This window comes from Dipodomys ordii, unplaced genomic scaffold, assembly GCF_000151885.1.
Source record: "Dipodomys ordii isolate 6190 unplaced genomic scaffold, Dord_2.0 Scaffold1000000252, whole genome shotgun sequence".
NCBI lineage: Eukaryota > Metazoa > Chordata > Mammalia > Rodentia > Heteromyidae > Dipodomys > Dipodomys ordii.
This window is the reverse complement of record NW_012283869.1, coordinates 5,116-19,333: the sequence shown is the minus strand read 5'-3', so window position 1 is coordinate 19,333 and position 14,218 is coordinate 5,116. Positions and strand designations below refer to the sequence as shown.

Below are 14,218 nucleotides of genomic sequence, written 5' to 3'. Positions count from 1 at the left end.
TGGCTGAGAGAGAGAGCCAAGCAGCTCAGGAGCAGCAGGAGCAGTCCCTGGGCCAGTGCAGGAGTTCAGAGCCTCCTGTGAATGGCACATCTCCTCCAATGAGCGGCTGTGCTCTGAGAAGGAGGCCCTGCAGCAGCACTTAGAGAGGCAGACCCAGCTGCTGGAGAAGCTGAAGCAAGTGAAGGGCTCAACAAACTGGAGGGACCAGGTGGTGTCCACAAAGTGGCAGGACACTCTCAAGTGCCTGGAAGCCACCAGATCACAGGAGGAGTGCCTGCAGGCCCAGCTGAGCTTCCTGGCTTTCCCTGTGCAAGGTGAAGGCATGAGCCCTGCAGAAACAAAAGATAAGGAGGCGATTCTCTGCAACCGCCTCCATTGCGATGTGACCATCACAGAGGATGGAGATGTTCCCCAGACCAAGAGTGACATGGCTCTGAGAGTACTCTTGGAGGATGAGATCCACAGGGGGAAACTCCTGCCACAAGAATGGCGGGCCAGTTGCAGTTGCCCCCTGGCCGACCCAGCAGCTCAGTGCCAGACTGAGCTGGAGCCACAGGACCTCAGCCCCATGATCTGCCACCACAGAATGCGTGGAGATGGGAAGTGGGACACATGGGCATCTGAAAAAAAAATCTGCTTCATCCATGACCTGCCTGATGAGGTGGACTTCCAGAGTCCAGCAGGTGAGCTTCCCCATTGATGCTGCCAGCTGTCAGCACACATCCGAACTATCGAGGAGTCCCTCATGGTGTGTAAAGAGCAGATGTTGGTCCTGAATGAGCTGTGTTGGGACAAAGCCCAGTGCATGCACTCGCTGTCCTAGGAGATGCTGGAGAAGAGGAGAGTGCTGTGGGAGCTGCTGTCACTCCTCACAAGGGAAGGCACAGACAGCAGTCTCCAGATGCCAGCACAAGCTGAGCCCTCCACCACCACCACTGCTTCAGACACCTCAGGGCCTGTGGTGGGTAAAATGGGGTAGGAGCAGAAAGGTTTTGAAGAATTGCAACTTGAAGAGAGTGTGGAAACTGCCAGAGGAGAGGTAAGGGTTACTGACCCCTTAGTGGACTCCCCCAAGGACCATGTCCTACCCTAGATGCCCCCATCTAGATCAGCCCACAGCTCCCAGGCTCAGGGGAGGAGTGCTCCCTCACTTTCTCCTGTAGACTGATGCAGATATGACTCTCTATGTGACATACTGACTCTGAAAAGCCTTGGCAGCCACCAGAAGTAGGTGGCCAAGTGGCTTTCTCTCAGGCCTCCATCTGCCGGGCAACAGGAAGGATAAACTGAGGGTAGGATAGGGCAGAGGCTGCAGGGAGTTGGTCCAAACTCAAGGGACATCTAAGGGCCCATTGGTGGCCAGGAAAGAGACCCATGTTATGCTTATCAAAAAGAATAAATTGTTTTCAATGCAAAAGAAAGGCCTAAAAACAAAGATTTGTTCTTCCAGCCTTGGGGCTTGAACCCATGCCTAGCCACTGTCCCTGAGCTCTTTTTGATCAAGGCTGCTCCCACCTCCCCTTACACTTTTTCTGTGTGGAATAGAACCCAGGGCTTCAGGCATGCTAGGTGAACACTCTACCACTAAGCCACATTCTCAGCTAGGATGATTTTTCCCCCTCCCAAACCCATATGACCATTCCTCAGATAAATAGGAAGTAGGGGCTAGGATGAATATGAAGCACAAGTCTGGTTCACACCAAAATATTCCCCTTACCACTCTCCCCACACCCTTAGTTGAAGTTTCTCTTCTACCATTGAGGGATGAGAGAAGGAGAGGGGATTCCCAAGAGAGTACCAAAAACTGGCCCCCTGAGTCCCACATCCTCACCCACACAAGTAATCCTCCAGATTCCGATCTTACCTGACTCAATGTGAAGTCTACACTGTCTCCCCACCACTGCAAGGCTCAGGAAGAAATAAAGGTCCGCCATGGCCTCAGCCTACACCCAAGGTGGAAGCTTCTAGTCCCAGACCTACTTCCACCTCTGACTGCCCCTAGTTAGGCCAGACTCACCACTCACCACTATGTTGGTGGTGATTACCTCATGGATGGATTCCAGGAAGAAGGTCTATGGCAAAGAGCAGAAGCAGCAGGGTGAGCAGGGCAGAAGGAGGTGGGGAGATTGCTCTGGGATCTTCCTTGGAGCCCTTCCATCCAGCCAAACCAATGCTGACACAAAGCATGGACAAGGCCAGGGGGTGAGAGGAGATGGAGGAGCACAGGACTAAAGGAGGTACTTCTTTGTCTTAGAGGACTTGATTAATTCCAATTATAATTAATTCCAATTATATTTGGCCCATGCCAATCCCAAAGACAGCATGCAATGCCTCTCCTTGTTGTTGTTGGCTGTGAGCGCTGTCCTTGAGCTCTTTTTCTCAAGGCTGGCACACTACCACTTGAGCCACAGTGCCACTTTTTTTTCTGATGGTTCATTGATAAGAGTCTCATACACTGTCCTGTCCAGACTGGCTTGGCACCATGATCCTCCAGATCTCAACTTCCTGAGTAGCTAGAATGACAGGCATGAGCGACCAGTGCCCAGTATGTGATGCCTTTTGAAGGCATCTTGGTGAGTCTGTAAAGGAGCCCCAAAGGGCCTGGATAGGCCATGACCCAATCAAGGAGCTGGGATGGGGGAAGGTTGACCTTCTAGCCATTCTGTTCCCCCAAAATTGAAGATGCCAAGTGATGTTGTATGTACCAAACACCTAGGCCAGCAGCCACCAGGCTTATTGTGGAAAAAGTAGAGAATACCCAAGGACTGCAGTGTAGAAATCTCTGATTTTGCATGCATGTGGTGTGTGTGTGTGTGTGTGTGTGTGTGTGTGTGTGTGTGTGTGTGTGGACTCAGGGCCTAGGCTCTATCCCTGAGTTTTCATGCTCAAGGATAGTGCTTTCCCACTTGAGCCACAGCCCCACTTGCTTTTGGATGGTTAATTGTAGGAAAGAGTCTCAAGGACTTTCCTCTCCAGGGTGGCTTTGAATCATAATGGGGGCCCCAGGGAAGCAAGAGTAAACACAACTCCCAAGTACTATCCCTATGGTGGGCCACTCCTGCCCCCTGGTGGCTACATGCGGAACATGCGGCCCCATGCCATTATCCTCTAGAGTTCAATTTGGGGAAGTGACCAGAGCCAAGCTGACTTTTGCTCACCCTGATTGCTGATGCCAGAGCAGGTCTGTTCAACCCTAGGCCAAGAGAGCTCCAGGAGGCCCAGCTTTCCAGGGACACAAGGAAGGGAAAGGTCAGCTCCAGGTTGACTAAGAGCCTTTGCCCACGGATACCACAACTTTTCCTTACTTATCACCATAAAACATGTGAAAGAAAACCCCCCCCCAAAAAAAACAAAATTGGATCTGTGCCTCCATGTGGTAGAGCTCTAGCATTTAACCAAAGTGCTCAGAGACAGGGCCCCCAAGCTTTCAATTCAAGACCCCTAGCTGGCCTTCCCCCATAAAACACAGGTTGTCTAAATGTGAACTTGTAGGATTTGTGCAGTGTTTCTGAAGAATGGTGATACTGAAGAAAGCACCTTAATTCTAATGACAGCTGAATTTGTGACCTACAGCTATGTGCTGAGTCCTTCACAGAGCGCTATTTGCTGGGTCCTTCCCACATGGGGGTTTTGTGCTGAGTCCTCAAAAAGGTGCTGTTTGGTAAGTCATCCCAAAGGGTGCTATGTGCTGAGTCCCTGAGAAGAGTGGGCAGTCATGGGTTTTTCAAAGGGTGCTGTATGCTGAGTCCATTACACAACATACTGTATGCTGAATCCTTCAAAAAGTGTGGTGTGCTAATGCATCCCAAAGGGTCCTGCTATGTGCTGAGCCCTTGGGAAGAGAGGGATGAGGTGTTTTTTGAGTGCTGTGTGCCGAGTCCTTTACACAGGGTGCTCTGTACTGTCTTTCAAATGGTGCTGTGTGCTGAGTGCTTCCACAGTGTGGTATGTGCGGAATCCTTCAAAATTGTTCTGTGTGCTGAGTTTTTTGAAGGATGCTGTGCACTGGGTGTTTTACACAGTGTACTTCTACACAGGGTGTGATGAGTCCTTAGGAAAGAGTGCTATGTGCTGAGTTTTTCAAAGCATGCCATGCGCTGAATCCTTTAAACTGGGAGTCCATAGACTCCCTCCTTCAAAGGGTGCTTTGTGCTGAGTACTCTACCCAGCATACTACATGCTGAGTCCTTCAAAGGGAGCTTTGTGCTGAGTCATTTACACAGGGTGCTTTGTGCTGATTTTGGAAGAGTGCTGTGTGCTGAGTCATTCCAAAGGGTGCTATATTCTGAGTTCTTCAGAGATGGTTATCCCCAACATACACACACAAACACAAACACACATACACACATGAGTGTCACCATGCACCTGCTTGGTGTGTGGAGTGGAGGGGGATGGAGGAGAGTCTCCTTCAGCGGTGGGGCTGAGGGGAGATTCGATCACCTGGGCCAGTACTGTGGGTGGGGGTAGTGCTGAGCTGAGGTAAGGCTGCAATTGCCATGGTCTAGAAGCCTCAGGGCCCAGTCAGGGATGCAATTGTGGCCATGGGTGGGGGCTAGGGCCCAAGGGAGGATGGAGCGGGGCCCAGGAGCGCACTATGGTGGCAGCAATGGCCAGGAGCCTAAGGGGGCAGGGGTGTGTGTGCAGAAGGGGTGGGGTGTCCCAGGAGAGGAATGTGGGGCCCAGAGAGAGCTGGGAGAAGAGCGAGCACAAGCACTAGCAGGAGCACTAGCACCCATGGAAATGGCTTCAGTGGCTGGCGGCTGCTCTGATCATAGTGTGGGTCCTGGCCGGGAGCACAGAGCATGCAGAGCCTGCATGGCAGGCTCATAGCCACACACAGCCCCTCTTAGGCGCTCAGCCATGGTGGCCCTGAGTCTGAGGTCCCGGAGTGGGGAGCACGGCAGAGGCAGTGGCTGCTGAGATGGCGGCTGCCACAGGTTAGAAGGCCACTGAGGCTGCGGTGGTGGCTGAGGAGGAGCAGAGGCTGTGCGCAGCTCCACCATGTGCCCGCGCTGCATTTCAAACATGGCGCTACTGGCTTGGACCCGTGGAGCCTCTAGCTGTCAACTGGGGGAGCTGGTGCACCCCTGGTCTGCTTGTGGCCCTGACTTGGTTCAGGCCTTCGGTCTTCAGACTCCAGGCGCCCACCGGAGTAGCAGCCTACAGCTTCTCCCAGCAGTTTACGTGAGTTGCCGATCTGTGCTCCCGCACTCCATGCCCCCCCCCGCCCCATAAACCCCGTCCCCAACTCTACCCTTCCTCCCAACCCTCGCGGACCTGGACCCTTGCCTCTTGCCTCCCCCTTCCCCTTCCTTCCTGCCTGCGCCTCCCCACCCCCCCATCCCGACAGTCTGTCCTGGCTCTGCCACAAATGCACCTCAGGGGTCGGGGGTGGAGGTGGCTGTACACCCGGGGATCCCACCCTCATCCCTAGTGGCCAGTGTTCCAGGAAAAGGGGAGCTGCAGGGATGGGGAGGTGGGGGCACCACAGAGCCCCTGGCCTGGAGCAGTGGGAGCCACACAGCTGTGCATCTGCACCCTTCCTCTCCCTGGTGGCTTTAGTCAGAGGTGGGGAGCTGCACCTCCACACCTGCATTCTCGGTTCTTTTCCCTTTTGCTGGGCAGGGGGGTGTTGGATGCAGAATATAGACCCCCATGCTGTGTGAGCCCTTGTCTTCTGTGCTCAGTCACCCTTTCACCTGAGGACATTCCCAGAAGAGCCCACTAGAGAGGTGAGGGCACTGGAGTCAGATAGATGGTGGGTATTTGGAAGAAAAACACAGCCCCTCTGAAACACATACAACCGGCCTGTACCCCCAACCCCAGCATTCAACAGTTCTGACTGGGTGATCACATTTCCCAGTTCTGCCAGCTTCTGCTAGTGCTCCCAGTCCATCTGGTCCCCTTGTCCTCCCCAAGAATCTGCCAAGTCGCCCCGAAGTATGTAGGCTGGAAGTAGGGAGTCCATCCATGTATATAGCCTTTAGGACCTCATCAAAGTCCCCAACAACGCCCCCACCCCAGGTCCGACACCTCTTTGGAGGCACCATGACCCCCTGCTTTGTTTTCTGTCCAGGTTCTGAGGAGCCACATGTCTTGGGACTCCTTCACCCAGAGTCCTAGCCTAGGGTTTTGGTGAATGGGGAGTCAAGGCTGGTTGTTTCCAAAGGGAAGGGTCTGGCCCTGGAGAAAGGGGGAGGAGCATTGTTCCCCTTGGGTGGTTGCCCTGGTTCTGACAAGGGAACCCCTGTGCTTGAGCAGGTACATTGCCCAGATGAGAGACCAACAAATTCAGGAGAGGCACTGCTCTGAGTCTGTGTGTTTAGGTGTGTATGAGAGAGAGAGAGAGAGAGAGAGAGAGAGAGAGAGATCACCTAGAGATCACCTTTCTCATTGTACAGTCAGCATGTCTAAAAAGATCAAAAGCATTTTTTGGGAGGGGGGTCCGGTTGTGGGGTCTGAACTCTGGGCCTGTGCGCTGTCCCTCAGCTCTTCAGCTCAAGGCTAGCTCGCTACCACTTGAGCCACAGTGCCACTTCCGACTTTTTTCTTTTTGCTTACCTGGTGCTGAGGAATCGAGATAAGGGCCTCGTGCATGCAAGGCAAGCGCTCTACCACTGAGCCACCTTCCTAGCCCGAGCGAAAGCATTTTATTTGTGTGCATGTGTGTATTTGTTGTTCTTTTTTCATTAATGCCCAGTATGAGCCCAGCCACAATTTTTGTTTTCTCTTTCACAGTGTCATGGCTCCTTTAGAGAAGGTTTCATTAGATGTTCCTTCCCACCACTTTCTTCCCCTTTCCTGCAGCCCACAGTAACTGCTGGGCCTGCGTGGGTCTCCCCTAGGAGGCCTGTGTGAACCACAGACTAGCGTGGATACCTGCCCTTCTGTCTTTAGCCAGAAGGCTCATGAGGCTACTGTGACCACAGCCCCACTCTTCCAGCCAGACAGTCTGCTCTCATGTGTATAGTTGTAGCTAATTCAAAGTTGGGAATGTGTCTGCCAAACATAATTAGGGAAGGAGATAGGGGGTGTAGGGCAGAGGCTGTGAAGCTAGGAGGGTCTGGGAATTGATGAACGGTGTGACATGGCAGATGGTTCACCACGACCGAGGATGAGAGGGGAATTTTACCCAGGGCATTGACAGTTTCCATGGGCATTTGAGCAAGGGGCTCCGGGCCCCCAATGGTGGCATGGATTTCCTCCCAGGGCAGTGCACTTGTGGGCAGTCCTCCCTGGAGTCCTGCAGACTCCAATCTGTGTCCCTCCTGAGCTGGGCAATGGTAGGCAAGTGTGTTCTCCCTGCTGGAGCCTGCTTGGTATCAGGACATGGCAGTTAGCTAAGGCTCTCTGAATGCCATTTTCTGTAACCTGCTGTAGGCTGTCTGGAAGGAAAAGGGGACTACTGATTTTGGAACCCATTAAGTTTGATTGGGACAAGTGAAATGCCAGCTTTTCCAGGGTTCTTTCTTGAAGCTCAAAATTTCCAGAAACGTCTGGGATTCGGTGTCAAATTAGACAGACCATTTCAGCCACCAAACAATGATGTTCAAAGCAGCACAGGCAGAGTTCTCAAGCCAGATGGTTTCCTGCTACGAATGTCGTGCCTTGACTGCCTTTCTCTGGCAGCTGCTGAATCTCCTCTGGCTCTCTCTAGGGTGACCACCATAGTTGAGGATGTCTTGGGGAGCAGAGATTATGACCTTGCCATCCACAGTCTGCCAGCTGTGAGCAGAGACAATTCCGAGCACCTGCACTGGAATCTGGGAGTTTCAGAGACCTGGGATGCCTCAAGGATCCTTTCTCTGCAACATGAAAATTGGGGGCCGGATATAGTGGACCATCCTGTCTGCCCCAGGGAGTGGGGAGGAGGCCCCTTGACCCTGTCATTCACCTCACTACAACCTTGTTCAAACTTGAGTGGGGAATGGAGTGCCACAGAGCTGGTCAGTGGCTGGACAGAGATCTTTGAGAAGATAGGCATCCCAGAGGTCCTGGAATCCAGTGAGGACATCATGGCTCACGTCCTTGGAACGAAAACAGTTAAGTGCAGTGGCACCAGGAGGGTTTGAAGAGGGAGGAGGGAGAACCGTTGGAGAGCTACATCAGGCTTTGCCTCCACCCAGGATGCTTACCTGAATTAGATGGGATTTTTCTGTAGTATTTTCATAGACAGATGCTCATTTATTTATTCAACAAACTGTTACATTGTGTGCCAAGCTCGGGGGGAGGGAGGCGGGTCATACATGATGAAAGGTTCCAGTGCTGGTTCCACAGCACATGAAGAAATCTTGGTTTGAGCTGGTAACCATTGCTTCACTCCTGTCATCCTAGCTACTTAGGAGGCTGAGATGGGAGGATTGAGGCTTAAGGCCCAGGCAGGAAAGCCTATCAGACTCTTATCTCCAACTAACTACCAAAAAGAAAATGCCAGAAGTGGATGAGTGGCTCAAGCCATAGACTGTTGGCCTTGAGTAAAAAGGCTCAGGGACAGCACCCAGGCTCTGATTTTAAGGCCCAGGAGTGACGCAAAGAGAGGAAAGAGATAGAGAGGAGGGAAGGAGGGAGGGAGAAAAGGAGGAAAGGAAGAAGAAGGGATCATGCAGGCCTTGGTTTGGAGTTCCTGGATCAAGGGAGTCAACCATTCACAATCTCAGTGGGGACAGTTTCAGAGCCTAAAGCAAGTATGTAGGACGAAGCCACTGTCCCCTCAGTAACTTCATGACATCCAAGATCTGAGTGGTCGCTGACTGCAGAGGGAAACAGCCTCTGGTAGACCCTAGGGTTCAGTGTGGGTCACGGAGTTTCAATCTCCCCTGGCTCACCGAGTTTATTTTCTGGCCAGATAAGAAGAAAGTGTCCAAAGGCTAGGGAGGATAGGGTGAGGGAGTGTCCAAAAGGGGGTTTCAAGGGATAAGCAGAAAGATGAAGAGGGAGGATGATCCCAGATCAGGTGTGTCAGGCCATTGAAGCCATGACCTCACCTAACAACCTAGACCATCAGTGATAGAGCCTTCAACCCAGCCACATGGCTATTAAAAGTCCTGGCACTCTGGGTTCACCGTTGACCACCTCGCTGTCGTCCACTGCAGGATGCCTGTGCAGTACATCCTTGGGGACTGGGACTTTTGTTGGCTCAATCTGAAGATGACACCCCCAGTGTTCATTCCTCGACTAGAGACAGAGGAAACCAGGCCACTGGCACAGGACAGCCAGGGAATGAGGGCAGGATTCAGACCAGTGTTGCTCTGAGACTTCCTCTAGGGGACTTTGGGCCCCGTGACTGCCTTTCTCAGAGGTAGAGGTGGGTCTCCTTGCTGGCTCAGCCTTTAGTCTAGATGGCAGGTGTGGGCTTTAGAGAGGGTGGACTGATGGTCGAGGCTTTTGAGAAAACCATAGGCACTGAGCTCTGAGCAGGGTTGTTTCTTTGAGGATACTCAAACCCAGGAATATTAGAGATGGATCAGCCCTTTTCTCCTTCCCAAGAGAGAGGGACCTAGAGCCCTCCAGTCTGCATCCCTTGGCTGAGAAATTCATTCATTCCCATATCCTTTGGTTGGATAACTTGATCTCACCTGTCTGCCTAGTGTCAAGGCAGGACAGTGAGAGATCTTGAGTCCTTGATGAGGTCACCGGATTCTCAGTATGAGATTGTACTTGAATATCCGGAGTTGGTGCATGGTCAGTCCCATCTAAGACTGCCATGACCTAGGACGTAGAATCTAGAGACTCAGAGCAGGATGGGGTCTATTCTGTTATTCTTGATTATTATGTGTGAGCTTTGAGCTCCCCTGTGCTCACCTGCTTCCCTTTTTTGGGTGGGTCTATGCTCGAAAAAGCTTAAAACTAGGGCCTTGGTCCCATCCCTTGTTTCATGCTCAAAGCTAGCACTCTACCATTTGAGCCATAGCTCCACTTGCAATGTTTTTGGGTGTTTAATTTGAGATAAGAGTTCTCAATGACTTTGCTGCCAAGAGTGGCATTCAATTGCAGTCGTTAGACCTCAGTCTCCTGAGGGGATAGGATGACAGGCATGGAAAAGCATCTTTGGCCGGGTACCAGTGGCTCATGGGTGTCATCCTAAGTACTCAGGAGCTGAATCTTAGAATCACGGATAAAAGCCAGCTTGGGCAGGAAAGACCCTCAGACTCTTCTCTCCAATAAATCACCAGAAAACCGGAAGTGGTGCTGTGGCTCAAGTAGTACAGTGCTGGACTTGAGCCGAAGAGCTCATGGATAGCACCCAGGCCCAGAGTTCAAGCCCCACAACCAACAAAAAGAAAGAAAGTAAAACATCTTTGCCTGCAAAGGACGGTGAAGGTGTGTTTGTGTGTATGTGTCTGTGTTTGTGTGGGTGGTGGTGGTAGACATTTAGTATCCCGCTCAGTCATCATTTTAGATGGATTGTCCCAAACTCTTAGTTCACGGCAGCCGATTCTTGACCACAGGTGAAGCTCTGGGTTGGATGTTGACCATCGGACCTCAGTCTCCTCATGGGAAATAAGGGACTATCACAGAGGTATCTTTGGAGCAGTGCCAGGCACAGAGGGAGCAGGTGTCAGATACAGTTCTCAACAATTCTGTGATTATATGTCAGGAAGTTACCAGAAAGGGCTCAGATGGGGTCTGTTTTTAATAGTGCAACAGGTGTGGGAATATGAAACAAAACCTGTCTGTCTTTCATCATTACCCTTTTCCCATGATGAAGGGGATTCTTCACTGTATTCAGTCTTGCAGCTGGGGAAAATGAGTCATGGTGAAACCAGGTGAACTACTCATGACCCCCAGCCAACAGGAAGCTCGGCCTGATTTCTCTGCCATGCTTCGTAGGACAGTGGGTGTTATTCAGTCCACTTCTTGTGGTGGGAAGTACACTTCTTATCATTTGTGGGGTTTGAATTCTGGATCTGGATACTGTACCTGAGCTCCTCAGATCAAGGCTAGCGCTCTACCACATGAGCCACCGCATCACTTCCATTTTTCTGTTGGTTCTTTGAGGATAAGTGTCTCACAGATCTTCCTGCCAGGTCCAGCTATGAGCCATGATCTTCACATCTCAGCCTCCTGTGTACTTAGGATTATAGGCCTGAGCCACTAAGCACCTGGCTTAAGTGTAATTCTGGTCCTCTCTCTCTCTCCATCTCTCTTCCCTTCCCCCCTCCCTCTCCTTCTCTCTCTCTCTCCCTCTCACTTTGTCTCTCTAGGGAACTGGTAGAATGGGTGCTGGAGGAGGTAGTCCAGCATCCCCATGTGGCTGGAACCCACAGTGATCCTCTCATTCTGGAGGTGGGCTGTGATTCAGGAGCAGTTTTGCTCAGCCTGTTGAACCAGCTTCATGAGGTAAGCCCCTCCATGCTACGGCTAGACCATGACGGTTATTCTATGTCCATCCCATGAGTCCTTCCCCACATCCCTCTGCTACACCGTTGAAGGAAAGTGGATGAGAAGGTGTCGCCTTTTCCCCCTGCCCAGCACAATCCTGGGCCTCTGACCTATACCTCCACCTATCTGACAAAACCCTGGCTATAAGACAATAAAAACACTCCATGTGTACTACCCTTTGCTGGGGAGTGTCGTTTTGGTTAGGGTGGCGGGGTTCAGAGGAAAGACCCCAGACCTGACACCTCCCAGGGGCACATTTGTTCTTGTGACAGAGCCAAGTCATTGCTGTGGATAAGGATGAAGCCTCCATCAGACTGACCCAGAACAATGCTCAAAGATAGGTAGGCTGTTGAAGTATCAAACCCACTCATGTCTGCTTCCTTCTCCCAACAAGGAGGTGTAGTGTGGGTAGCCTGGCCCTGGGCCTAAGGGATTATAAATGGATGGTGGCAGTCAGGAGCTCATGGCTCCCACTTATCATCCTGACTCTTTGGGAGGCTGAAGTCTGATGGTTGTGACTCAGAGCAGCCCAGGCAGGAAAGTCTGTGAGATTCTTATCTCCCATAAACCACCTCCCTCTCCAAACTCACACTTAAGCCAGATGTGCTGTGGCTCAAGTGGTAGAGCCTCAGCCTTGAACAAAAGATGCTCAGGGATAACACCCAGGCCTTGAATCCAAGTCCTAGGACTAACACAATCATAAAATAAGTGAACAGTGTGCACCTTTTATCTGACGACCAAGAAAGATGGATACTGTCTTCTGCTGGTACTTGTAGCCAAAGGCAAGGGACTTCCCTTGATATTCCCCTAAACCTCTCCTTCTCTCCTTTATCTGTCCAGGCTTAGGCTGCCAGACAGAATTTGGATCATCCCCCTTGATGTGACCTTAGGTACCCCCCCACCTTCCTTGGGGTCAGGATCCTGGATGCACTCCCTGCTGGGAGGATGAGGCACCACAGAGATGAGGGTAGGTATCCCGGACACTTTACACACACACACACACACACACACACACACACACACACACACACACACGAACACACAAACACCCCTAAGCCAACTCAGACTAGCCTTTTCCAAAGACACTTTATCTCCTTGGATTAACTGACCTAGGAGAGAATTTTGATCCCCTGTAACTGATTATTTTAAATTGGGCTTGCTAGTTGACAGGAGATAAATAGGAGCAAAAAAAAGCCGTTGGTGCCCATCACCTGAGGCTCAGGCTCATGCCTGTCATCCTGGCTACTCCGGAGGCTGAGATCTGAGGATCACAGCTTGAATCCAGCCATAAGCTGGAAAGCCCGTGAGACTCTACTCTCCATGGAACCACCAAAAAGCTAGAAGTGGAGCTGTGGCTCAAGTGGTAGAGCATCAGCCTTGAACAATAAAACTCAGAGAGACAGCTCCCAGATCCTCAGTTCAAGCCCACACAAAGAAATGGCCCCATCTTGTTGCCCACAGATTGCCTGGGCCTCGAGTCCCCTCTCATGGAGTGTGGTACAAAACCTGTCCCTGGGTGGTGTATCAGGGCCTTCAGAAATCTGGGGGTGGAATCCAGGCTTTCCCTTTGTGCACTGTCAACCCACATTGGCTGGAAGACAGAGCCTTACAAGGCTGGCAGCCTGCAGAGTGGAGAGGCTCCAGCTCTACCAAGGTGATCGGAATGGTCTTCTTGGAGGCAGCACTTGAAAAGGGGGTCTTGCTTAAGTAGGAGGATCTGACAAGAAGCACAGAGAGCAAAGGTGCTGAATATGATGGACAACACAGCAGAGCATGTTCATTTCCAGCCAGGGCTGCTGGTGAGAGACTCGGTATAGATGTGTGACTTGGTATAGATGTGCCAGACTGTCCCTATACAGGTCTAAGGGATCATAGAAGAACAGCTATCTAGGGCTGGAATTGTGTCTTAGAGGTAAAGGGCTCATCAAGCTCGCAGGAAAGCACAGGTTGGATTCCTAGGTCCTGCATACACAGAAAAAGCTGGAAGTGGCACTGTGGCTCAGGTGAAAGAGCCCTCCCCTGAAGACAAAGAAAGTCGGGGACAGCGCCGGGGTCCCGATGTCAGGCCCCAGGGCTGTCACTATAAAACAGTTCTCCCAGGGACCTTTGTGACAGGTTGATGGCTATGCCCTGAAGCTCTTAGTAAATCCATCCGTGCTTTGTGTCTCCTTTGACAGAGGGGAGCTGGATACTCCTTTTGCCCTGGGCACCCCTGGATCCAGTTATCAGCAACCCTCCCAACGTCTTCCACCAGGACATGGAGCAGCTGGCCCCAGAAATCCTCAGGTACAGGTTGGGTGGGGCAGGAGGATATAGGGCAGGCCACAGAACTCCTTGTGGGTCTGATCTGGCCTGGAAGACCAGGCAATCAGGAGGAGGCAGATGGGAGCTTAGAGAGGGCTAGTGATGTGAGGGGGCCCTTTAATCCCCATGGCCCCACCCAAATTCTGAGCCTCCTTTTGCTGTCCCTGAGGGAGGAAGAGGGGTGTCTAGGTGGTAGCTTCTAGAGGAGGAGTAGGTGGAAATTCTGAAGGACTAGACACCTTAAGCCAGTCGTTCACCCCTCTCATCCCACACTTGTCATCCTGGCTACTCGGGAGGCTGAGATCCAGAGGATCTCATTTCCCAGCCCAGGCAGGAAAGTGTCACGAGAGGCTCATCTCCAATCCAACTGGAAGTGGCACTGTAGCTCAAGTGGTAGAGCACTGGCCTTGAAGAAAAATCAACCTCAGGGACAGTACCCAAGCCCTGAGTTCAAGCCCCTCATCCAAAAAAGAAGAAAAATAAAAGAAAAAAGGAAAAAAAAAACAGGAAAAAAAGAAAGGCATCCCTTCCT

At 51.7% G+C, this 14,218-nt stretch overlaps 1 protein-coding gene across 1 annotated transcript; it reads left to right on the top strand.

The window, feature by feature from the left end:
* Nucleotides 1-322: 322 nt before the first annotated feature.
* On the top strand, nt 323-13,668 carry LOC106002699 (the record flags this gene model as incomplete). The annotated part of the gene is made up of 7 exons (XM_013037530.1): nt 323-683; nt 5,061-5,184; nt 7,658-8,047; nt 11,205-11,340; nt 11,655-11,717; nt 12,221-12,272; nt 13,560-13,668. Coding segments are annotated over exons 1-7 (1,235 nt in total), but the record flags the coding sequence as incomplete, so codon positions are not given.
* Between the last annotated feature and the right edge of the window lie 550 nt (nt 13,669-14,218).